Genomic DNA, 24,854 nt, shown 5'->3' on the forward strand with positions numbered 1-24,854 from the left:
AACAGTGCGCCATGTTTTATTGTGTCCCCGCTTTAGTCAATCTTGTGTTGTCCTGTCCCTGCCATCTACTTTACCGGATATTTTAGCTGATGACGCTCGAGCAGCTGCTCGTGTTCTGCGTTTTATAACTTTGACTGGCTTGTCCTAAGACATCTAACCTTTTTACTTATTTTAGCTGCATCTTTGTCAAGCCTTTCTGGTGTCCCCCCTCCCCTTGAGTTTTACTAGATTCCATGTGCTCTAACAACGGTGACTGGGCGCTAATGACCTCAGTAGTTGAGCGCCCTTAAACCCCACGAAAATGAAAGATCGATTTCGTATTTCTGGATTTCCGGAAGGCTTTTGACACTGTACCACACCAGCGGTTCGTATTGAAATTGCGTGCTTACGGAATATCGTCTGTTATGTGACTTGATTTGTCATTTAGTATCAGAGGTCAGTTAGTAGTAATTGACGGAAAGTCATCGTGTAAAACAGATGATTTCTGGCGTTCCCAAAGGTAGTGTTGTAGGCCATTTTCCGTTCCTTATCTATATAAACAATTTGGGAGACAATCTGAGCAGCCGTCTTCGGTTATTTGCAGATGACGCTGTCGTTTATCGACTAATAAAGTCATCAGAAGATCAAAGCAAACTGCAAAACGATTTAGGAAAAATATCTGAATGGTGCGAAAAGTGGCAGTCGACTCTGAATAACGAAAAGTGTGAGGTCATCCACATGAGTGCTAAAAGGAATTGGTTAAACTTCGGTTACACGATAAATGTCTAATCTAAAAGCCATAAATTCAACTAAATACCTAGGTATTACAGTTAGGAACAATTTAAATTGGAAGGAACACTAAAAATGTTGTGGGGAAGGCTAACCAAAGACTGCGTTTTATTGGTAGGTCACTTAGAAAATGTAACACCTATTAAGAAGACTGCCTACACTACGCTTGTCCGTCATATCTTAGAATACTGCTGCGCTGTGTGGGATCCTTACCAGATAGGACTGACGGAGTATATCGAAAAAGTTCAAAGAAATGCAGCACGTTTGTATTATCGCGAAATATGAGAGTGTTTCACAGAAGTGATACAGGATTTGGGCTGGAAATCGTTAAAAGAAAGGCGTTTTTCGTTGCGACGAAACCTTCTCACCAAATTCCAATCACCAACTTTCCCCTCCGAATGCGAAAATATTTTGTTGACACCGACCTACATAGGGAGGAACGATCACCACGATAAAATAAGGGAAATCAGAGCTCGTACGGAAAGATATCGGTGTTCATTCTTTCCGCGCGCTATACGAGATTGGAATACAGAATTGTCAAGGTGGTTCGATGAACCCTCTGCCAGGCACTTAAATGTCCTTCGCAGAGTAGCCATGTAGATGTAGACCCATAAACTAGTATAGTGTCACTAGTAAAGCTCTGATTATTTCAGTAGGTAAGACTAATTCAAACAAAGCTAATCCTTAACTTGACTTGGAATAGTTTATATTTTACTTTTCAAGGCAAAATATTCAACACTGAGCTTAATTAACTTCAAATAAAGATACATTCATGATATGAATAAAGACTACATTATGTTTAAAATGAGTTTAAATTATTTACGTTTCTTTTATCACCTGTGAAGCAGGTATTTTAGACAATAACATTTACACAATCCGGCACAGAATTCTTGCAGAACTATACTTTGCAATAAACTGAGTACTTAAGCAAATCTGCATGTGATCCATGAGCACATTTTGATCTCACCGCGGTGTTCTAGACTGAGCCACACACAACTTATTTCAGCAAAGTGTACGGGACTGAAGATGGCGTTGACGCAACGCCGAAACTAGTATCGAAGTAAATAAAAAATCTTAAGTACACCTGGAGGAATTTAATTTTTAATAAAAATCTGAATTTCCGTCCATCATAGGTGGTCTCAATGCAATCCACCATCGTGGGGCCCGTTTAGCCACTGGTACCTGTTACACTAGCCTGGTTGAGTCTGTCTGCAGAACCTGCCGAAATACCGCTGTCATACCGCCATGATTTTCTCCTCAGCAGATACGCACGCCGTTTGTCTGCCATTCCTGGCCACCTGTCCTATACCTCTTCCTTCGATGAATCATTTGATCGCCAGTATTGGGCGTCTCTCTTTCCTATTGCCTTGTGGAGTTGGCTTTCATGTATAGCTCCGGCAGCTTAACTTCATGCTACATGCCGCTTTTGCAGTCGGTGTGAATCCTTCACCATCCTGGCTTCTTGTCCCAGATCGTGTTCAACTTCTACCTTACTCACTTCCTAAGGAACTGCTGCAGACTAGGTCTATCACCGTTAGTTTCTCGACCTTCGCACGGAATTTGACGATAGTGCCTTTGTGTACAATGATGGCTCTACCTGTGGTGTCGGTTCCGCCTTCGTCGTTGGCACAGACGTGTTTCAGTATGGGCTGCTGTAACATTGGTCACTATTTACAGTGGAGCTCTTCGCTCTGTATCAGCCCATGCAGTTTATCTGGCGACGCAGGCTCTTAAATTGTCATTTGGTCACACTCTGTGCCCTTCAGAGCCTGTGTGTGGTGCACACCATCCATACCATAGTGCAGTGGGTTCAGGAAAGCTTTCATATGATCATTCTTGAAGCCACTGCGATGTACGTGGGTCTCTAGTCGCGTCGTTCTGACAGGCAACAAGGCCGCTGACACTAGTTCTTGTATCTCGGTCCACTTGATCCCCCCCCCCCCCCTCTAGCAGGTCCGGGGGTTAGAATAGGCCTGAGGTACTCCTGCCTGTCGCAAGAGGCGACTAAACGGACTCCCCCTAAAGGGGGTAATTAGCGCCTGCGTCCGGAGACGGACGGTTCCACCACCTATTTTCGGTCATTTCGGTTTTTCACTTCTCGTTTCTTCCTTTCTTTGATTGGTTCCTTTCTTTGTTCTTCTCCATCTCACTGTCTTCCTTACTCTTTCCCTTGCCTTCTTCTCCTTGCCTTCTTCTTCTCCTTGCCTTCTTCTTCTCCTTGCCTTCTTCTTCTTCTCCTTGCCTTCTTCTTCTTCTCCTTGCCTTCTTCTTCTTCTCCTTGCCTTCTTCTTCTTCTCCTTGCCTTCTTCTTCTTCTCCTTGCCTTCTTCTTCTTCTCCTTGCCTTCTTCTTCTTCTCCTTGCCTTCTTCTTCTTCTCCTTGCCTTCTTCTTCTTCTCCTTGCCTTCTTCTTCTTCTCCTTGCCTTCTTCTTCTTCTCCTTGCCTTCTTCTTCTTCTCCTTGCCTTCTTCTTCTTCTCCTTGCCTTCTTCTTCTTCTCCTTGCCTTCTTCTTCTTCTCCTTGCCTTCTTCTTCTTCTCCTTGCCTTCTTCTTCTTCTCCTTGCCTTCTTCTTCTTCTCCTTGCCTTCTTCTTCTTCTCCTTGCCTTCTTCTTCTTCTCCTTGCCTTCTTCTTCTTCTCCTTGCCTTCTTCTTCTTCTCCTTGCCTTCTTCTTCTTCTCCTTGCCTTCTTCTTCTTCTCCTTGCCTTCTTCTTCTTCTCCTTGCCTTCTTCTTCTTCTCCTTGCCTTCTTCTTCTTCTCCTTGCCTTCTTCTTCTTCTCCTTGCCTTCTTCTTCTTCTCCTTGCCTTCTTCTTCTTCTCCTTGCCTTCTTCTTCTTCTCCTTGCCTTCTTCTTCTTCTCCTTGCCTTCTTCTTCTTCTCCTTGCCTTCTTCTTCTTCTCCTTGCCTTCTTCTTCTTCTCCTTGCCTTCTTCTTCTTCTCCTTGCCTTCTTCTTCTTCTCCTTGCCTTCTTCTTCTTCTCCTTGCCTTCTTCTTCTTCTCCTTGCCTTCTTCTTCTTCTCCTTGCCTTCTTCTTCTTCTCCTTGCCTTCTTCTTCTTCTCCTTGCCTTCTTCTTCTTCTCCTTGCCTTCTTCTTCTTCTCCTTGCCTTCTTCTTCTTCTCCTTGCCTTCTTCTTCTTCTCCTTGCCTTCTTCTTCTTCTCCTTGCCTTCTTCTTCTTCTCCTTGCCTTCTTCTTCTTCTCCTTGCCTTCTTCTTCTTCTCCTTGCCTTCTTCTTCTTCTCCTTGCCTTCTTCTTCTTCTCCTTGCCTTCTTCTTCTTCTCCTTGCCTTCTTCTTCTTCTTCTCCTTGCCTTCTTCTTCTTCTTCTCCTTGCCTTCTTCTTCTTCTTCTCCTTGCCTTCTTCTTCTTCTTCTCCTTGCCTTCTTCTTCTTCTTCTCCTTGCCTTCTTCTTCTTCTTCTCCTTGCCTTCTTCTTCTTCTTCTCCTTGCCTTCTTCTTCTTCTTCTCCTTGCCTTCTTCTTCTTCTTCTCCTTGCCTTCTTCTTCTTCTTCTTCTCCTTGCCTTCTTCTTCTTCTTCTTCTCCTTGCCTTCTTCTTCTTCTTCTCCTTGCCTTCTTCTTCTTCTCCTTGCCTTCTTCTTCTTCTCCTTGCCTTCTTCTTCTTCTCCTTGCCTTCTTCTTCTTCTCCTTGCCTTCTTCTTCTTCTCCTTGCCTTCTTCTTCTTCTCCTTGCCTTCTTCTTCTTCTCCTTGCCTTCTTCTTCTTGTTCTTCTCCTTGCCTTCTTCTTGTTCTTCTCCTTGCCTTCTTCTTCTTCTTCTCCTTGCCTTCTTCTTCTTCTTCTCCTTGCCTTCTTCTTCTTCTTCTCCTTGCCTTCTTCTTCTTCTTCTCCTTGCCTTCTTCTTCTTCTTCTCCTTGCCTTCTTCTTCTTCTTCTCCTTGCCTTCTTCTTCTTCTTCTCCTTGCCTTCTTCTTCTTCTTCTCCTTGCCTTCTTCTTCTTCTTCTCCTTGCCTTCTTCTTCTTCTTCTCCTTGCCTTCTTCTTCTTCTTCTCCTTGCCTTCTTCTTCTTCTTCTCCTTGCCTTCTTCTTCTTCTTCTCCTTGCCTTCTTCTTCTTCTTCTCCTTGCCTTCTTCTTCTTCTTCTCCTTGCCTTCTTCTTCTTCTTCTCCTTGCCTTCTTCTTCTTCTTCTCCTTGCCTTCTTCTTCTTCTTCTCCTTGCCTTCTTCTTCTTCTTCTCCTTGCCTTCTTCTTCTTCTTCTCCTTGCCTTCTTCTTCTTCTTCTCCTTGCCTTCTTCTTCTTCTTCTCCTTGCCTTCTTCTTCTTCTTCTCCTTGCCTTCTTCTTCTTCTTCTCCTTGCCTTCTTCTTCTTCTTCTCCTTGCCTTCTTCTTCTTCTTCTCCTTGCCTTCTTCTTCTTCTTCTCCTTGCCTTCTTCTTCTTCTTCTCCTTGCCTTCTTCTTCTTCTTCTCCTTGCCTCCTTCTTCTTCTTCTCCTTGCCTCCTTCTTCTTCTCCTTGCCTCCTTCTTCTTCTCCTTGCCTTCTTCTCCTTCTCCTTGCCTTCTTCTCCTTCTCCTTGCCTTCTTCTCCTTCTCCTTGCCTTCTTCTCCTTCTCCTTGCCTTCTTCTTCTTCTCCTTGCCTTCTTCTCCTTCTCCTTGCCTTCTTCTTCTTCTCCTTGCCTTCTTCTTCTTCTCCTTGCCTCCTTCTTCTTCTCCTTGCCTCCTTCTTCTTCTCCTTGCCTCCTTCTTCTTCTCCTTGCCTCCTTCTTCTTCTCCTTGCCTCCTTCTTCTTCTCCTTGCCTCCTTCTTCTTCTCCTTGCCTCCTTCTTCTTCTCCTTGCCTCCTTCTTCTCCTTCTCCTTGCCTTCTTCTCCTTCTCCTTGCCTTCTTCTCCTTCTCCTTGCCTCCTTCTTCTCCTTCTCCTTGCCTTCTTCTCCTTCTCCTTGCCTTCTTCTCCTTCTCCTTGCCTTCTTCTCCTTCTCCTTGCCTTCTTCTCCTTCTCCTTGCCTCCTTCTTCTTCTCCTTGCCTCCTTCTTCTTCTCCTTGCCTCCTTCTTCTTCTCCTTGCCTCCTTCTTCTTCTCCTTGCCTCCTTCTTCTTCTCCTTGCCTCCTTCTTCTTCTCCTTGCCTCCTTCTTCTTCTCCTTGCCTCCTTCTTCTTCTCCTTGCCTCCTTCTTCTTCTCCTTGCCTCCTTCTTCTTCTCCTTGCCTTCTTCTCCTTCTCCTTGCCTTCTTCTCCTTCTCCTGCTTGCCTCCTTCTCCTTCTCCTGCTTGCCTCCTTCTCCTTCTCCTGCTTGCCTCCTTCTCCTTCTCCTGCTTGCCTCCTTCTCCTTCTCCTGCTTGCCTCCTTCTCCTTCTCCTGCTTGCCTCCTTCTCCTTCTCCTGCTTGCCTCCTTCTCCTTCTCCTGCTTGCCCCTTCTCCTTCTCCTGCTTGCCTCCTTCTCCTTCTCCTGCTTGCCTCCTTCTCCTTCTCCTGCTTGCCTCCTTCTCCTTCTCCTGCTTGCCTCCTTCTCCTTCTCCTGCTTGCCTCCTTCTTCTTCTCCTGCTTGCCTCCTTCTTCTTCTCCTGCTTGCCTCCTTCTTCTTCTCCTGCTTGCCTCCTTCTTCTTCTCCTGCTTGCCTCCTTCTTCTTCTCCTGCTTGCCTCCTTCTTCTTCTCCTGCTTGCCTCCTTCTTCTTCTCCTGCTTGCCTCCTTCTTCTTCTCCTGCTTGCCTCCTTCTTCTTCTCCTGCTTGCCTCCTTCTTCTTCTCCTGCTTGCCTCCTTCTTCTTCTCCTGCTTGCCTCCTTCTTCTTCTCCTGCTTGCCTCCTTCTTCTTCTCCTGCTTGCCTCCTTCTTCTTCTCCTGCTTGCCTCCTTCTTCTTCTCCTGCTTGCCTCCTTCTTCTTCTCCTGCTTGCCTCCTTCTTCTTCTCCTGCTTGCCTCCTTCTTCTTCTCCTGCTTGCCTCCTTCTTCTTCTCCTGCTTGCCTCCTTCTTCTTCTCCTGCTTGCCTCCTTCTTCTTCTCCTGCTTGCCTCCTTCTTCTTCTCCTGCTTGCCTCCTTCTTCTTCTCCTGCTTGCCTCCTTCTTCTTCTCCTGCTTGCCTCCTCCTTCTTCTCCTGCTTGCCTCCTCCTTCTTCTCCTGCTTGCCTCCTCCTTCTTCTCCTGCTTGCCTCCTCCTTCTTCTCCTGCTTGCCTCCTCCTTCTTCTCCTGCTTGCCTCCTCCTTCTTCTCCTGCTTGCCTCCTCCTTCTTCTCCTGCTTGCCGCCTCCTTCTTCTCCTGCTTGCCGCCTCCTTCTTCTCCTGCTTGCCTCCTCCTTCTTCTCCTGCTTGCCGCCTCCTTCTTCTCCTGCTTGCCTCCTCCTTCTTCTCCTGCTTGCCTCCTCCTTCTTCTCCTGCTTGCCTCCTCCTTCTTCTCCTGCTTGCCTCCTCCTTCTTCTCCTGCTTGCCTCCTCCTTCTTCTCCTGCTTGCCTCCTCCTTCTTCTCCTGCTTGCCTCCTCCTTCTTCTCCTGCTTGCCTCCTCCTTCTTCTCCTGCTTGCCTCCTCCTTCTTCTCCTGCTTGCCTCCTCCTTCTTCTCCTGCTTGCCTCCTCCTTCTTCTCCTGCTTGCCTCCTCCTTCTTCTCCTGCTTGCCTCCTCCTTCTTCTCCTGCTTGCCTCCTCCTTCTTCTCCTGCTTGCCTCCTCCTTCTTCTCCTGCTTGCCTCCTCCTTCTTCTCCTGCTTGCCTCCTCCTCCTTCTCCTGCTTGCCTCCTCCTCCTTCTCCTGCTTGCCGCCTCCTCCTTCTCCTGCTTGCCGCCTCCTCCTTCTCCTGCTTGCCGCCTCCTTCTTCTCCTGCTTGCCGCCTCCTTCTTCTCCTGCTTGCCGCCTTCTTCTTCTTCTCCTCCTCCTTCTCCTCGCCTTGGCGTTAGAGACAGTCTGCCCTCTCTCTCCCTCTCTCTCAATTTTCTTCTTCCTTCCTCCCTGGTCGCGCCTGAAGGCCGACCCACGCCTTCGCACGCTCACCGCACTTTGATTCGTCTCGTGGTGTGGTATATAATAATCACTCGACGGATTGACTGACGAGGAGATTGTCTTTCCTCGCTGAGCAGGGCATGACGACTGTCCATAGGGTCATGAGAAAGGTCAACAATGACCTTGTACCGACCTGGACACTTTTCTTGACCTTTGATGCTGTTCAGCTGCCGTCACGCATCAAAGCGGGCTACGAGGTTATTTCTGTTCGCCCCTATGTCCCGACACCTACGCGCTTCTACCAGTGTCAGCGTTTTAATCACACTCGCCAGTCCTGTTCCAATGCGGCTAAATGTGTCACTTGTGGCAGGGATGCCAATGAGGGTGACTGTCCACCTGTCTCCTCATTGTGTGAACTGTCAGGGTGACCATGCCACATCATCCCGCGACTGTCCTGTCTATAAGGAAGAACGCTGTATCCAAGAAATTCGGGTCAAAGAGTAAGTGTCCACCTCGGCTGCTCGCAAGCTATTGGCTAGTAGGAAGCCCACGCTGCTCCCAGCGAGGAAATACAGTACTGTCCTCGCCTCTCCTCGGACTACCAGGGAGGTGGCAACCCAGACATGCAATCTGACCTTCAGCACCACGGTCGTCCGTTCGGCCAGTGCTAAGATCGCGCGGTCGACGTCTCCTCTTCCTCCCATCACCCCACAGACACCAGCCCCTTCATCAGATTCTGCTAAGACGAAGACCCAGAAGTCAGACGCACGGGCCTTCAAGAAGGAACCGTCCCGTGCAGACTTCCTACGTACCTCGACCTCCCAGCCTTCGACCGGTACTTCCACCAAACGTCCTTCCAAGAAGGCTCATAGGAAGCACAGTTCTCCTTCTCCGCCATGGCGCATTTCTTCTCCTGCGCCACCCAGCGGTTGCCGCCCCAGGCCGTCATCCGTTTCGCCTGGCCGCACCGCTGGTAGCCGAACATCTGGCCGTTCACCGGCAGAGGAAGCTCCCCCTCCCGGCCATCCTCCCAAGATGGCCGAAGAAACTATAGACCCAATGGACGATGACTGTCCGCCTACTGATAGCGGCGGCAGTGCTCGCTCGAAGCCAGGCCCTCAGCGGCCTTCGAGGTGACCCCTTCTTTCATCTTCCTTTTCTTCTTACGATGGCACTTGTTCACTGGAATATTCGCGGCATTCGCTCCAACCGAGAGGACTTGAAGTTGCTGCTCCGCTTGCACCGTCCGCTCGTCGTAGCCCTCCAGGGAACGAAGCTACGCCCATGCGATCAAATTGCCTTGGCACACTACACCTCTGTGCGTTTTGACCTACCCCCTGTGGCAGGTATCCCAGCTCATGGAGGGGTTATGTTGCTGGTCCGGGATATTTACTACGATCCTATCACGTTGCACACCGGCCTGCAGGCAGTTGCCATCCGAATTACTCTCCCCACTTTTACATTTTCCATTTGCACCGTTTACACTCCATCGTCATCTGCAGTTACCAGGGCAGACATGATGCAAATTATTGCTCAGCTACCTGCACCATTTTTGTTAACTGGAGACTTCAATGCCCACCATCCCCTTTGGGGCTCTCCAGCATCCTGCCCGAGGGGCTCCTTTTCAACCAGCTCAATCTTGTCTGCCTCAATACTGGCTCCCCTTGTTTTCTTTTGGACACATCTCACACCTATTCCCATTTAGACCTGTCTGTGTACTACCCAACTTGCATGCCAGTGTGAGTGGTATGCACTTTAGTACATATTCGAGCGACGACTTCCCGTGTGTTATCCATCTCCTGCATCATACCCCCTCTCTGTGCTCAACTAGTTGCAACATCTCCAAAGCAGACTGGGGGCTCTTGTCTTCCAGGGCGACCTTTCAGGATCAAACCGTCACAAGCTGCGATAGTCAGGTCGCACACCGCACGGAAATCACTCACTGCTGCTGAATATTCCATCCCTCACACTTCTTCTCCACGTCGCGTACCGGTCCCCTGGTGGACCGCAGCATGTAGACGCTTTACGTGCTCGTCGACGTGCTTTACGCACCTATAAACGCCACCCTACAGTGGCGAATTGTATCAATTATAAACGATTACGTGCGCAGTGTCGTCGTATTATTAAAGAAAACAAGAAAGCCAGCTGGGCTTCTTTCACAAGCACCTTCAACAGTTTCACTCCTTCTGTTGTATGGGGTAGCCTGCGCTGTCTATCTGGCACTAAGGTCAACTCACCAGTTTCTGGCTTGACTGTCGCGAATGACGTCCTTGTGGCCCCTGAGGATGTCTCCAATGCCTTCGGCCGCTTTTTCGCAGAGGTTTCGAGCTCCGCTCATTACCACTCTGCCTTCCTCCCCCGAAAACAGGCAGAGGCGGCTAGGTCACCTAACTTCCGCTCCTCGAATCGTGAAAGTTATAATGCCCCATTCACCATGCGGGAACTCGAAAATGCACTTGCCCGGTCACGGTCCTCCGCTCCAGGGCCTGATTCTATTCATATTCAGATGCTGAAGAACCTTTCTCCTGCGGGTAAAGGTTTTCTTCTCCGTACTTAGAATCGCATCTGGATTGAGGGACATGTTCTCGCGTGCTGGCGCGAGTCTGTTGTTGTACCGATTCTTAAGCCGGGGAAGGACAAGCACTTGTCTTCCAGTTATCGACCCATCTCGCTTACCAGCTCTGTCTGTAAGGTGATGGAGCGAATGGTTAACTCTCGTTTGGTTTGGCTGCTCGAATCTCGACGCGTACTTAGCAATGTACAATGTGGATTTCGTAGGCTCTGCTCTGCTGTTCACCATCTGGTTACCTTGTCGACCTTCATGATGAATAACTTCTTGAGGAAGCGCCCGACCGCGTCTGTGTTCTTTGATTTGGAGAAGGCTTACGACACCTATTGGAGGGCGGGCATTCTCCTTCGCGGTCGCCTCCCTCTTTTTATTCGTTCCTGTTTAATGGATCGACAGTTCAGGGTACGTGTGAGTTCTGTCCTGTCACACCTTTTGCCAGGACTCAGTTTTGAGCGTCGCTCTCTTCGCCATAGCGATCAATCCAATAATGGATTGCCTCCCAGCTGATGTATCAGGCTCACTTTTCGTGGACGATTTTACCATCTATTGCAGCGCACAGCGTTCATGTTTCCTGGGTCGCTGTCTTCAGCGTTCTCTTGACCGTCTTTACTCCTGGAGTGCCGCCAATGGTTTCCGTTTTTCTACATCTACATCCATACTCCGCAAGCCACCCGACGGCGCGTGGCGGAGGGTACCTTGTGTACCTCTATCTGTTCTCCCCCCTATTCCACTCTAGTATTGTCCGTGGAAAGGATTGTCGGTATGCCTCTGTGTGGGCTCTAATCTCTCCGATTTTATCCTCATGGTCTCTTTGCGAGATATACGTAGGAGGGAGCAATATACTGCTTGACTCTTCGGTGAAGGTATGTCCTCGAAACTTTGACAAAAGCCCGTACCGAGCTACTGAGCGTCTCTCCTGCAGAGTCTTCCACTGGAGTTAATCTATCATCTCCGTAACGCTTTCGCGATTACTAAATGATCCTGTAACGAAGCGCGCTGCTCTCCGTTGGATCTTCTCTATATCTTCTATCAACCCTATCTGGTACGGATCCCACACTGCTGAGCAGTATTCAAGCAGTGGGCGAACAAGCGTACTGTAACCTACTTCCTTTGTTTTCGGATTGCATTTCCTTAGGATTCTTCCAATGAATCTGTCTGGCATCTGCTTTACCGACGATCAACATTATATGATCATTCCATTTTAAATCACTCCTAATGCGTACTCCCAGATAATTTATGGTATTAACTGCTTCCAGTTGCTGACCTGCTATTTTGTAGCTAAATGATTAAGAATCTATCTTTCTGTGTATTCGTAGCACATTACACTTGTCTACATTGAGATTCAATTGCCATTCCCTGCACCATGCGTCAATTCGCTGCAGATCCTCCTGCATTTCAGTACAATTTTCCGTTGTTACCTCTCGATACACCACAGCATCATCCGCAAAAAGCCTCAGTGAACTTCCGATATCATCCACAAGGTCATTTATGTATATTGTGAATAGCAACGGTCATATGACACTCCCCTGCGGCACACCTGAAATCACTCTTACTTCGGAAGACTTCTCTCCATTGAGAATGACATGCTGCGTCCTGTTATCTAGGAACTCCTCAATCCAATCACACAATTGGTCTGATAGTCCATATGCTCTTACTTTGTTCATTAAACGACTGTGGGGAACTGTATCGAACGCCTTGCGGAAGTCAACAAACACGGCATCTACCTGTGAACCCGTATCTATGGCCCTCTGAGTCTCGTGGACGAATAGCGCGAGAAGACGGTCTGTATTAACTTCTGGCGCTACAAAGAGTTTCTCCCACCGTCCTTACGACTCGGTCCCGTTGCTCTCCCATTCGTGGAGACAACCAAATTTTTAGGTCTTACATTTGACAGGAAACTTAGCTGGTCTCCACATGTCATATTTGGCTGCCCGTTGTACCCGTTCTCTAAATGTCCTCCGTGTTCTCAGTGGTATGTCGTGGGGAGCGGATCGAACCGTCCTACTTCATCTATATCGGTCGATCGTCCGCTCCAAGCTGGATTATGGGAGCTTCGTGTACTCCTCTGCACGGCCATCCATCTTACGCCGCCTCAACTCCATACAGCATCGGGGTTTACGTCTTGCGATCGGAGCGTTTTATACTAGTCTCGTCGAGAGTCTTCATGCTGAAGCCGGTAAATTGCCACTGCCCTACCGGCGCGATATACTGCTTTGTCGGTATGCCTGTCGGCTACTGTCAATGCCTGACCACCCGTCTTAGCGTTCCTTTGACGACTCTCTCGACCGTCAATACGGGTTGTATGTCTCTGCCCTGCTACCCCCTGGAGTTCACTTTCGTCGCCTCCTTCAACACCTTGATATTTCACTCCCTGCAACCTTTAGAGTGGGCGAGAGCCACACGCCACCTTGGCTCCAGGCTCAGGTTCGCGTTCACCTTGACCTCAGCTCGCTCCCAAAGGAGGTTACCGCCGGTTCGGTATACCACTCCCGTTTTGTCGAACTTCGAAGTTCATTAATATGACCTTCATTTATACAGATGGCTCTAAGACCAATGATGGGGTTGGCTGTTCTTTTATGGTCGGGGCATAAAGTTTCAAATATCGTCTCCATGGCCATTGTTCGGTCTTCACAGCTGAGCTCTTTGCCCTCTACCAGGCTGTTCTTTACATCTGCCGCCACCGACATTCTGCTTATGTCATCTGCTCAGATTCCCTGAGCGCCATCCAGAGCCTCAGTGATCCGTATCCGGTTCACCCTTTTGTGCACCGGATCCAACGCTCTCTTTAGCAGCTGGTGGACAATGGTTCTCCGGTTAGCTTTATGTGGGTTCCTGGCCATGTCTGTATCCCTGGGAATGAAGCTGAGGATGCCGTGGCCAAGGCTGCGGTCCTTCAGCCTCGGACAGCTTCCTGTTGTGTCCCTTCATCAGATTGTAGCAGGGTCATTTGTCGGCGCATTTTATCACTGTGGCATGCCGATTGGGCTGCACTTACAGACAACAAGCTTCGGGCCTTGAAATTCTTCCCGCGGCTTGGACGTCCTCCTCACACCTTTCTCGGCGGGAGGAGGTCGTTTTGGCCCGGTCACGAATTGGACACTGCCGGTTCAGCCATCGCCATCTGCTGACGGCTGCGCCGGCGCCGTTCTGCCCATGTGGGCAATTGCTGACGGTCCGCCACATTTTAACGTCCTGTCCGGATTTTAATACATTGCTTCTTGATCTTGGCCTGCCATGTACTCTAGATGCCATTTTAGCGGATGACCCAGGAGCAGCTGCTCGCATTCTTCGTTTTATCAACTTGACAAACCTAAGGACATTTGATTATGCTGTTTTTTAATCCTATGCCTGTCAATGTCTTATCGTGTTTTCTCTTTTAGTTGCTGTTTTAAACTTGTGCCTCGCGGTGCATTCCTAACGTAGTCTGGGCGCTAATGACCATTGAAGTTGTGCGCCCTAAAACCACAAAAAAACACTTCCATTCCCTCAGATCTGCGTTGCTCTGTCAGGTGGTGTCACTTTGGCGTCACCACTGGTCTTCCCTTCGTGGGATCAAGATCTGTGAATTAAATCTCTCCCAGCGTCTTGACAGATCTCCTCTTGGCCCTCTCGCCGCGAGATCATTATTTTAGTTAGCTAGGTAACGCATTGGCCACTGTCGTTTTAGCCATCGCGATTTAAGTGGTGCTCCCCCACCACGATGTGCTAATTGCTTTCAACCTCTCTGTTTACCACTTCCTGACGGAATGTCCTTTTTTAACCTTTTAGATTCTTATTTATGTTTGCAATCTGAGTTGTTACACGTTTTAATGAACGACGCACGGGCTGTCGACTGCATTTTACTGTTTATCCTTCTTAGCAATAAGGCGAAGGACCTCCATTGTCTCTATGGAGTATTTTATGGACGTTTCTCCACGTCCGTGTCTGTAGCTGTCTTTCCTTTGGTTGATTGTGCTGAAGGAGTAGTCGTTTTTAGCTCTTTTTTAATCTTCGTGTTCTGCGGTTCTGACAAGAACCTGTATGTCCCTAGTTTTTGCGCCATGAAAAAAAACGAACTTAACCCAAAATGACCTTTGTCATGTTGAGAAAACTGTTAGCAGATCGCGGTTTCTTAAACTGTTGCACTTTTCGACCGAAGTTGTCGTATCAACATCCCAAATTCCAGGAAATGCTCACTTTACTTTTTGCTGGGTTGAAGATTTAGTTGCAGTAACTGACCAGTTAGGCTGTTTCAAACCTGTCACTCAAGTTTTTCCACATTCGAAACGTACTATTGATACGAGCACGTGTTCCACGTGGCTGTCCACAATTCGTGCCATTATTCTCGGACACTTTATCACAAATCTTGATTTGAGCCTTGTCTTTATTTCCTTTTTGTAACTTCGTGTATTCTCCAGTGAGATGAAACAAATATAATTCGTCTAGCAATATAAACTGCCTGTTTCCGAAATTTCCATAGAAAAGTGGAACTCTGGTATTCATTTTGACGCTCCAAGCTGATTAACCAGAAATGCAAAAAAATGCTTTCACAGTAAAGTTTTAAACTCACAGCTACCAATCTCTGGACTACATTCACTCGGTTAATCGAAGACATTTTGTGCGGAAACTGACATGCCAGTAACAACTAACTTTATCCTTGTAACAGTGAAACAACGTGCATTGCACATCACAGGGGCATGATGCGATGCGTCGTGATCGCTGGGGTAGCATTAGGCGGCGTCCCACACCAGCTGCAAAGAGGAAAAACTCTGGTTAAGGGGTGAGGGGGGGAGGGGAGGGGGGAGGATTGTTCTGACAGCCACGAATTGTCGTGTAAAACGTTTGCTATTAGAGGCGTGTCAGAAAGTGTAAATGAGACAACGCTTCCTCCAGGAACTTCTGCATCTTACCTTGTTGCCAGTTGTTGCAGATATCTGGACTTGACTCGGGAAGGGGCGAAGAGGCTGTCGTGGTAGTGGCGGCGGCGGCGGCGGCTGCGGCAGGTATATTGCTTTGTAAACTAAGACTAGCACAGTTCCTAGGGCGACTGGTCGGTGGGCATGTTTTTGTCAGACTGTACGTACAAACCAAAACCACGGAGGTATTCCTGACAAATTTTCACTTCTTTACTAATAGTAATTAATAGTTAATGTGGAATCGACACGCTACACGAAGTAATACGGGATACTAGTATGCAGGCACGCATCACTCTTGATCATAATTTGAGACGCGCTTTATGATAAAGTACATCAGAATTAATGCAAATAAAAATTGTAGTAAAACACTGATTTTTTTTTTAAACTGCTTCATCCGTCACCGTGGCTAGACCCAGTAGGGAGCACAATCGCTGGGACCGTATATAATGCTCTAGACACTTAAATGGGAAAGTTGTCTGGCAAACCGAATGTAGTTTTCCTGTAGTTCTCCCTAAGTCATTTACGGTTCATACATAAGATTCCTTTGTTACTCCATACTTGTCCTATCCCAACTGGTGCTTAATCTGTAATTATGGTGTCGGCAACGAATTATTAAACCTAGATATGCCTTTTAACGCTACAAAGCCTCTCTGCTTTCCTTGAACTTGTAATAGTAGTTCTCAACTGAGAGTTTAAAATATCAGCATTGTGACGGTGGATGTGTATATTGGGAGAGTAAAATGTGTAGACAACGTCCCAGACGGTATCCAGGCACGGCTGGCCATGACTTTCGGGTGGAAGTATTCTAAGCAACTGTTAAGTTTTACTCTCGTAAAAGTTGTCAGTACTTTGGTCGTTCACTTTCGTAAAAGTGAGGCAAATTGGCCCTTCAGCACGTCTGTCGTTCTTAAAACAATTTGATTCCATAAATACAGCGTATTTAGGGATATGATAGGAACAATCATTTGAAGCAGATAAATTGGCGTGGACATGCGTCTTATTCCGAACTGTTTCCGAAAACAAAAGTTAATGTAGTTTTCTTTATTATTCAGTACATCATAATTGAGAAGTACCACACTAGTGTGGAGGAAGTAGAGACGAATAATTTGATACAGGACACTTCTAGTCTGTCAGTTCTAGAAACTGCCCCAAACTATCCTACATAAACTACCTAAGCTACAATGCATGCGTGTCGTATGAGATTTCATTATTCTCTCTCTCTCTCTCTCTCTCTCTCTCTCTATATATATATATATATATATATATATATATATATATATTAGGGAATAAATGAATAGGATTTTTGAAGGGAACTTAATATGGTTTAATTTGTACTCCAAAAAGTTTTCTTTTAGAGGACGTGGTTACTCAAGAAAGCATTACAAAATCGACATTGTATTACTGTTCGAAAACCATTCGGAATAGATCATATGTCCTAAGGTTTTCTTGGTTCAAATGAACATTCCTGTCGTCTGATTATTAACCATTTCTTCTGGGAGAACCTGTATGTCGAATATTTTAAGAGTTGCTGCATATCTGTTCTGCCAGTTCCTCTAAAAAATGCTCTAGATTCTCAATACTATGAAACCCACCAAGGGGCTCACCAGTCTCCGGTAGGTTCGTTCTTGGCTGATACAGGGCCCAGCCTTCGCAGCATCTCTTCCCTTCTGTGCTGCATGTCTATCCTTCTGCTATTCATCCTCCCCTCCCTTGGGGAACATCTGTGGGATACTTTTGAGTGTGTTCTGAGGTTTCGAAATCCTGACATCGGAACAGCCCTTCTGTTCTTTTTCTTTATTCGTTTTCCACCTACCCTTCCGCCACTGTGGCGTTTGAGGTTTTTCTTCTTCCTCCCTGTGCACTCCTGAAGACTGGCCCATGTGTTGATGCGTAGTAGATGACTGAGTAATGCGTAATTCCCAGCCCCAGGTTGACACACAGAATTAACACGTATCCCCTGGTACAGGGAAGGCCCAGGGGCGAATGGTACCCTGAGCTGGTACCTTTCAAAATTGCCATTTGGTCCCTCTGTTAGCAGTTCAGTAGTAGTGACCTGAGGTGTGAAAAATCACATAAGGTGGGGGAGTCTACTCTGATGGGGCCCCCCAGTTGGGAGAAGAGCATCACAGGAGAAACTGGCAAATTGCGAGTGATTTCCTCACAGTGAGACAATCGTCTTCAGCTCTGTCTACGTCTACTGAACGTAGAGGGAATGAGGCTAAAGATTCAGACTTTCCCAGCTGCACCTTGGTTCGTTATAGTATCATGTACCGAAGGTCAGTCCTTTGCCGAGGTTAATCCGTTCATTATTCAGAAAGGTGTTAATGCAGTTCCAGGCCCTGTGAAATGCTGCTCTAGTTTACATAGTGGGACTTCGCATCTGGAGACAAATTGTGATTTTCGAGCCCAATAACTGCTTACAGCCTAACTCCTCCGTGGCTATTTTGTTCGTGTCAGGGTCCACCAAATCCTGAATTCTTCATGGGGCGTTACATACACTTGACTGCTGGATTGTTGAACTGAGAGAGAAACCAAACTTAACCTCTTATCAGGGCATACTTGTAGTCCATTAGGTGATGAAAAAGGTAGATGCATTCTTAGTGCCCATGTGTACACTGTCACTTTTGGTAGTGGTGCTTCCATCAGCGATTAAAGCAAGATATGAAGTTATCACAGTCAAACCATATGTTCCAAGACTGATGCATTGTTTCTAGTGTCAACATTACAGCCATACTTCCATGTCCTGTCAAGATGGCCAAATGTACTTGGGGTGAGGATGCTCATGACAGTGATTGCCTGCCTCCTCTTCCCCACTGTATTAGTCGCAATGGCGACCATGCCACGTCATACCGAGATGGTCCCATGTGTGTTGGTGAGTTGACCATCCAGGAGATCAAAGTGAACGAAAACGGATGTTACCCTGTCGCTCGGAAGTTGTTGGCCATTCGAAAGCTAAACATCGTATCATCTGGCACTTAAAGTGCCATTCTTCATATGCCTTGCACCACGAAGGACATGACCACACAGACGTCCGAAGTCCAATTCAACACTGCAGTTGTAAAATCGCCTAGTATCACAATACCATGCCCATCTTTAGTGACAGTCACTGGCTACGAAACTGGCAGACCCCTTTGGGGGCTCGTCACTCTTTGGAGGTTTCGGGCTTGGCTACCACGGGGCCCCAGCCTTTGTAGCATATTTTTCTCATCGGTGCTGTGTGTCTATCCTCTTGGTATTCTTTTTGCCCTCCCTTGGGGAACATGTCTAGGGTATTACTGGGAATGTTCTGCTTTCTGTCGCTGACATATGAAGTCTCACTTTTTTTTTCGCTAGCTCTTCCTTCCCTTGTTCCCCTTCTCTCGTTCCTCCACTTTGGCGTTTGAAGATCCTCTTCTTTCTCCTTCCTCCCTATCCGCTCCTGAAGGCTGGCCCATGCGTCGGATGCATAACAGGTGACAGGGTAACGCCTAATAACCAGCTCCTGGTCGACAGGTAGGATTCGCATGTACCCACTGGTACAGGCCAGTGCCAGTGAGGGGTGATAGCCTGAGCTGTAACCTTCACAAATTGCCGATTGGCCCCTCTGTCGGGGGTACAGGAGGTGTGAAAAATCACCAAAGGTGGGTGTGCCCGCTTGTGAAAGGGGCCCCAGTTGGAGGGAGTGAAACATCGGTGATGATGGCAGTCATGGGGATTTCCTCATGAGTCAATCATCTTCCTACTCAACGTCTACAGAACATAAACGCAATGAGATGGATTCTAAAACACTGCCCACAGCACCACAGCTACTCATGCTCTCACATACTGAAGATGGAGTCCTCTGATAAATCCGTTTATTATTCAGAAAGGTGTTGATGCAATTGCTGGGCCTGTGGAATTCTGCTCTCATTTAGACTGGCACTTTGCTTTTGGGGACCACTGGTGATGCTCAAGCTCAACAATTGCTTGCTACCTTGCTTCTCCAGTTTCCCTGTTCGTGTTCAGGCCCATAGAACTTGGAATTCTTCCTGTGATGTAATTTACACCAGGCTGCTAGACAGTCTGAGGAAGAAATCCAATATTACCTCTGATCGAGATGTCATCGCTATCCATCATGTAATGAAAAAGGTTGATTTCTCCTTAGTGGCCACCCATACTCTTACCTTTGATAGTGGTGCTTCTGTCAAAGCTCAAAGCAGGTTAAGAAATTACCACAGTCTGGCCATACAATAAGAACCCGATGTGGTGCTAAAAGTATCATCGTTTCAACGGCACTAGAACGTCTTGCCAACAGCCAGCCAAAGGTGTCACCTGTGGTAGGGATGTGCACGAGGGCGATTGCCCACCTCCTCCCCACTGTATCAACTGCAATGGCGGCCATGCCACTGCCTCTTGGAATTGTCCCATATATATATATATATATATATATATATATATATATGAGTGGGTTGTTAAAGAGATCCTGGTAAAGGAAAAGGTGTCTTATCCTGTCACTCAAAAGTTACTGGCCAGTCACAAACCCTGTATTTTCCGGTGTGGTACCTACAGTTCCGTTCTTGCTACCCCTTGCTTGGAGGAGGACATAGCCACCCCAATATGCGACCTAAAATTCAGCTGTGAGGTTGTGAAATCGCCTAGTGTCAAGGTAACATCGCCATTCCCCTGTCCAGCTGTGCAACAAGCCATCAAACTCGTGCCTCGATGGGTGCAGCCACCAGCTACAGAACTGGTAGGCTGGAAAGGACAATAGTACTTCCTTGAATTCCTCCATCCATCCAGTCAAACATCACCAGTCTCCCTCTAACCGCAAGGGCTCGAAGTCTACTAAGGTCTTCTCCTATGCCTACTCAAAGATCCTCCTAGATGGTGGTACCACGTGGTACACTAGGCCAGCCAGCCTCTGTAGCGCCAGTGCGTACCTCCAATCGTTTTTCAGCGTTGGACTCCACAGACCGACCGCACAAGCACACCGATTCTTCTGTGAGCTCAATGGAGCAGGATCCTACTGCTTCTGTGCCCTGTAGTAGCGACTCTACATCGGCTGTCACTCGGCGGCAGCCGAATTGACACCCTCGTATGTATTCATCATGACTGTCCTCCAATGGAATATTTGCAGGCTTTGGTCCCACAAAGAGGAATTACAGCTGCTTTTAACATCCCCTTGTGCTCTGTCTTCAGGAAAGGAAATTGCTCCCTAAAGTCTGCTTTGAGCTTTTCCATTACTTCCCATTTCGTCTTGGACTTCATCCTCAGATCAGTATTCCATCACAAGGGGGTCATGCTGCTCATACAGGATGTCATCCACGGTCAACCTATCTTCCTGACTGTCTTCACCTTTCCTTTCCCTTCCCTGTCTTTATCCCTCTTTATCATTTATGCCCCTCCCTCATTGTCACCAGGGCAGACTTCCTTCAGCTTATTGGGCAACTATATCCCCATTTTTGCTACTCAGTGACTTCAATGTGCATCATATCCTTTAGGGTTCTTTCAGGATCTGTCAGAGAGGCGCCCTCTTGGCTCACCTTCTTAACCAACGTAACCTCCTCTGCCTCAACACTGGAGCACCCACTTCCTTCACCGACTCCTCATACACCTGTTCTCATTTGGACCTATCCTTTTGCACTGCCCAGTTTACCCATCGTCTTCAGTGGTCCGTTCTTTGACACATATTCGAGCGACCATTTCCCATGTTCTCTCCGTTCGCTGATTCCATTTGCGTGCACGCCCAAATACCAGCTTCCTAAAGCTGACTGGCAGCTTTACTCCTCCCTGGCAACCTTCGAAGAAAAAGATTTCCCCAGTTCTAATGGCCACGTGGACTACCCCACAAACGTTATCCTTACTGCTGCAGAATGTCCCATTCCTCACACTTCCTCTTTACCACATCGTGTCCCCATCCCTATTTGGACTGAGGCATGCTGTGATGCACACACGCACAAATGCTCTCGACGTCTTTAACAGTCATCCTACGGTGGCAAACTGCATTCATTGTAAAAAGATGCAAGCAAAGTGTTGTGGCGTTCTTCAGGATAGCAAACGAGCTAGCTGGATTTAATTCACTAGTTCTTTTAACTGCTCCAACCCCTACCTCTGTGTGGGCCAACCTCCAACGGCTCCCTGGGACAAAGATCCATTCCTCCGTTTCTGGTCTCACACTAGCGGACGATGTTAGTGTGGACCCTATTGCCATCTCAAACACCTTGGGCCACCCTTTTGCGGAAGTTTCGAGCTCTTCCCATTGTCACCCTGCCTTCCTGCATCGGAAACGAGCGGAAGCGGCTCGGGCGAAACCCTTCTTTCCCAAATTGTGAGTGCTACAACGCCGCCTTCACTACGAAGGAGCTCGATCATGCTCTGTTCATCCCGATCCTCTGCCTTGGGGCTGGACGCCATCCACATTCAGATGTTGCAGCACTATTCTCTTCCGGGCAAGCAATTTGTGCTTAACACGCACAACTGCATCTGGGTACAGGGCACATTTCCCAAACACTGATGTGAAGCCACCGTCATATCCACACCTAGTCCCGATAAGGACAGAAGCCTTCCTTCAAGCTACCACCCCGTGTCACCTACCAGCTGCATTTTCAGGGTGATGGAATGTATGATTCGTGCCTGGCTGGTATGGTGGTTCTAGTTCGCCATTTACTCACTAATGCACTGTGTGGGATTTAGTGTGGCGTTCTGCAGTTGACCATTTGGTTTCTTTGTCCACTCATGTCATAAATGGTTTCCTGCGGAAATCCCAGACTGTGACGGTGTTTTTCGATTTGGACAAGGCCTAAAACACCTGCTGGAGAACTGGTATCCTCCGTACTCTTCACACGTGGGGCTTCTGTAGGCACCTGCCCTGTCTTCTAAGGCGAATTTCTACTAGACAGAGTTTTCAAGGTGTGTGTGGGTTCTGCCTTGTCGGCCACTTTCATTCAGAAAAACCGTGTGCCTCAAGGTTCCGTCCTGAGGGTCATCCTCTTTGCTATCGGCATTAACCCCTATAATGGCCTGTCTCCCGCTGGGTGTCTCTGGCTCCCTTTTTGTCAATGGTTTCGCCATCTATTGCAGTTCTCCCCGGACCCCTCACTGAGTGGCGACTTCACCGCTGTCTTGATCGTCTTCACTCCTGGAGCATCGACAATGGCTTTAGCTTTTCCACTGACCAAAACTGTCTGTATGAATTTCTGGCGAGGCAAATGGTTTCTCCCACCATCTTTACATCTTGGGTTTGTTACTCTTCTACATCTACATTTATACTCCGCAAGCCACCCAACGGTGTGTGGCGGAGGGCACTTTACATGCCACTGTCATTACCTCCCTTTCCTGTTCCAGTCGCGTATGGTTCGCGGGAAGAACGACTGTCTGAAAGCCTCTGTGCGCGCTCTAATCTCTCTAATTTTACATTCGTGATCTCCTTGGGAGGTATAAGTAGGGGGAAGCAATATATTCGATACCTCATCCAGAAACGCACCCTCTCGAAACCTGGCGAGCAAGCTACACCGCGATGCAGAGCGCCTCTCTTGCAGAGTCTGCCACTTGAGTTTATTAAACATCTCTGTAACGCTATCACGGTTACCAAATAACCCTGTGACGAAACGCGCCGCTCTTCTTTGGATCTTCTCTATCTCCTCCGTCAACCCGACCTGGTACGGATCCCACACTGATGAGCAGTACTCAAGTATAGGTCGAACGAGTGTTTTGTAAGCCACCTCCTTTGTTGACGGACTACATTTTCTAAGCACTCTCCCAATGAATCTCAACCTGGTGCCCGCCTTACCAACAATTTTATATGATCATTCCACTTCAAATCGTTCCGCACGCATACTCCCAGGTATTTTACAGAAGTAACTGCTACGAGTGTTTGTTCCGCTATCATATAATCATACAATAAAGGATCCTTCTTTCTATGTATTCGCAATACATTACATTTGTCTATGTTAAGGGTAAGTTGCCACTCCCTGCACCAAGTGCCTATCCGCTGCAGATCTTCCTGCATTTCGCTACAATTTTCTAATGCTGCAACTTCTCTGTATACTACAGCATCATCCGCGAAAAGCCGCATGGAACTTCCGACACTATCTACTTAGTCATTTATATATATTGTGAAAAGCAATGGTCCCATAACACTCCCCTGTGGCACGCCAGAGGTTACTTTAACGTCTGTAGACGTCTCTCCATTGATAACAACATGCTGTGTTCTGTTTGCTAAAAACTCTTCAATCCAGCCACACAGCTGGTCTGATATTCCGTAGGCTCTTACTTTGTTTATCAGGCGACAGTGCGGAACTGTATCGAACGCCTTCCGGAAGTCAAGAAAAATAGCATCTGCCTGGGAGCCTGTATCTAATATTTTCTGGGTCTCGTGAACAAATAAAGCGAGTTGGGTCTCACACGATCGCTGTTTCCGGAATCCATGTTGATTCCTACATAGTAGATTCTGGGTTTCCAAAAACGACATGATACTCGAGCAACTGGTGAGGCCTTCCGTTCAGCCCTCCGGAATGTCTTTCGCCCCCTGCCACACCTTGAGACGACCTCCCACTCTACCACAGGTGAGGGATCAGCCTCAATGTGGGCAGTATCCTGGGCAACCACAGTCGTAGTCCGATCGGGGGATGCGTGGGACGAGCTGGCCGTCCCCGACAAACCCCCATCCGGACCCCCACAGTGATGCCCATTGGCAACAGACTCAAGCTGTGTGACCGAAGCCAACACTGCCTGAAGCTGGGAGTGAAGGGATGCCAACTCAGCCTGCATCCGAACACAGCAGTTGCAGTCCCTATCCATGCTAAAAACTGTTTCGCAAAGAACGTCTGAACTAATCTGCAGAGAGCGCAAACAAATCTACAAAATTTAAACGGTTATTAAAATACAAGATTGCCTAGTAAATGCAGTAATGCTGCTACTTGCGCACTGCTGACACTGCTCGGCGGCCGAAGGAGACTACGCGAATTTACACTATTCAGGTACTAAAACGCAATGCTACAACTCTCAAATACTATAATACGCCCGAATCTTATGAATTAAACAATGCAAGTAACAAAAACACGCAAAGAAATTAAGAATTAAACTATGTAACAAATGAGTGAGCTAGGAGTATGACTTGCTGCTGCAGCTGCTTATCCAACGGCGACAGGGAGCACACTCGTTGACACTGCAATATTCCTGTGGCTCATCCTCGATAGGAAACACTCACGGTCCTCCTATGTCTCTTACCTGGCAGCCCATTGTACAGTCCCTCAATGTCCTACATGTCCTTAGTGGTACTTCTTGGGGGGTGCCGATCGAACCACCCTCCTCCATTTGTATCGCTCCCTGGTCCGTTCGAAACTCGACTATGGGTGTTTTTTTTATGCATCTGCACATCCATCCCTTTTAACGCAGTCTCAACAGTATGTCATCATGGCATCTGTTTGGCCACAGGCGCCATTTACACTAGCTCAGTTGAGTGTATGCTGAAGCTGCTGAACCACCACTGTCCTACTGTTGACTCTCTCCTCAGCAGGTATGCATGCTGTTCATCTGCCATGCCTGGCTACCTCTCCTATGCCCCCTCCTTTGATCATTCCTTAGGTCGTCAGTATGGGTATCGTCCCTCTTCTGTTACCTCCTAGTCTGCTATGGCGGCTTAACATCGTTACCTGCAACTTTCCCAGTGGGTATGATCCCTTCACCACCTTGGCTCCTTGCTGTGGCCCCTGTTAACCTTGGCCTTCATTCGCTTCCTAAGGACACTACTGCAGCCTCATCCCCTGCGGGTCCGGGGATTAGAATAGGCCCGCGGT

At 47.8% G+C, this 24,854-nt stretch overlaps 1 protein-coding gene across 1 annotated transcript in view; it reads right to left on the bottom strand.

Annotated features, from left to right (window-relative positions):
- Positions 1–2,926: 2,926 nt before the first annotated feature.
- Positions 2,927–24,854, bottom strand: part of LOC126471024 (trichohyalin-like) — a 95,618-nt gene continuing 73,690 nt past the window's right edge. The window contains exon 3 of the mRNA XM_050099085.1: positions 2,927–7,581. Coding sequence (XP_049955042.1) covers positions 2,927–7,581 — 4,655 coding nt within the window. The remainder of the gene's footprint in view (positions 7,582–24,854) is intronic.

This window comes from Schistocerca serialis, chromosome 3 (genome assembly GCF_023864345.2).
Source record: "Schistocerca serialis cubense isolate TAMUIC-IGC-003099 chromosome 3, iqSchSeri2.2, whole genome shotgun sequence".
Classification (NCBI taxonomy): domain Eukaryota; kingdom Metazoa; phylum Arthropoda; class Insecta; order Orthoptera; family Acrididae; genus Schistocerca; species Schistocerca serialis.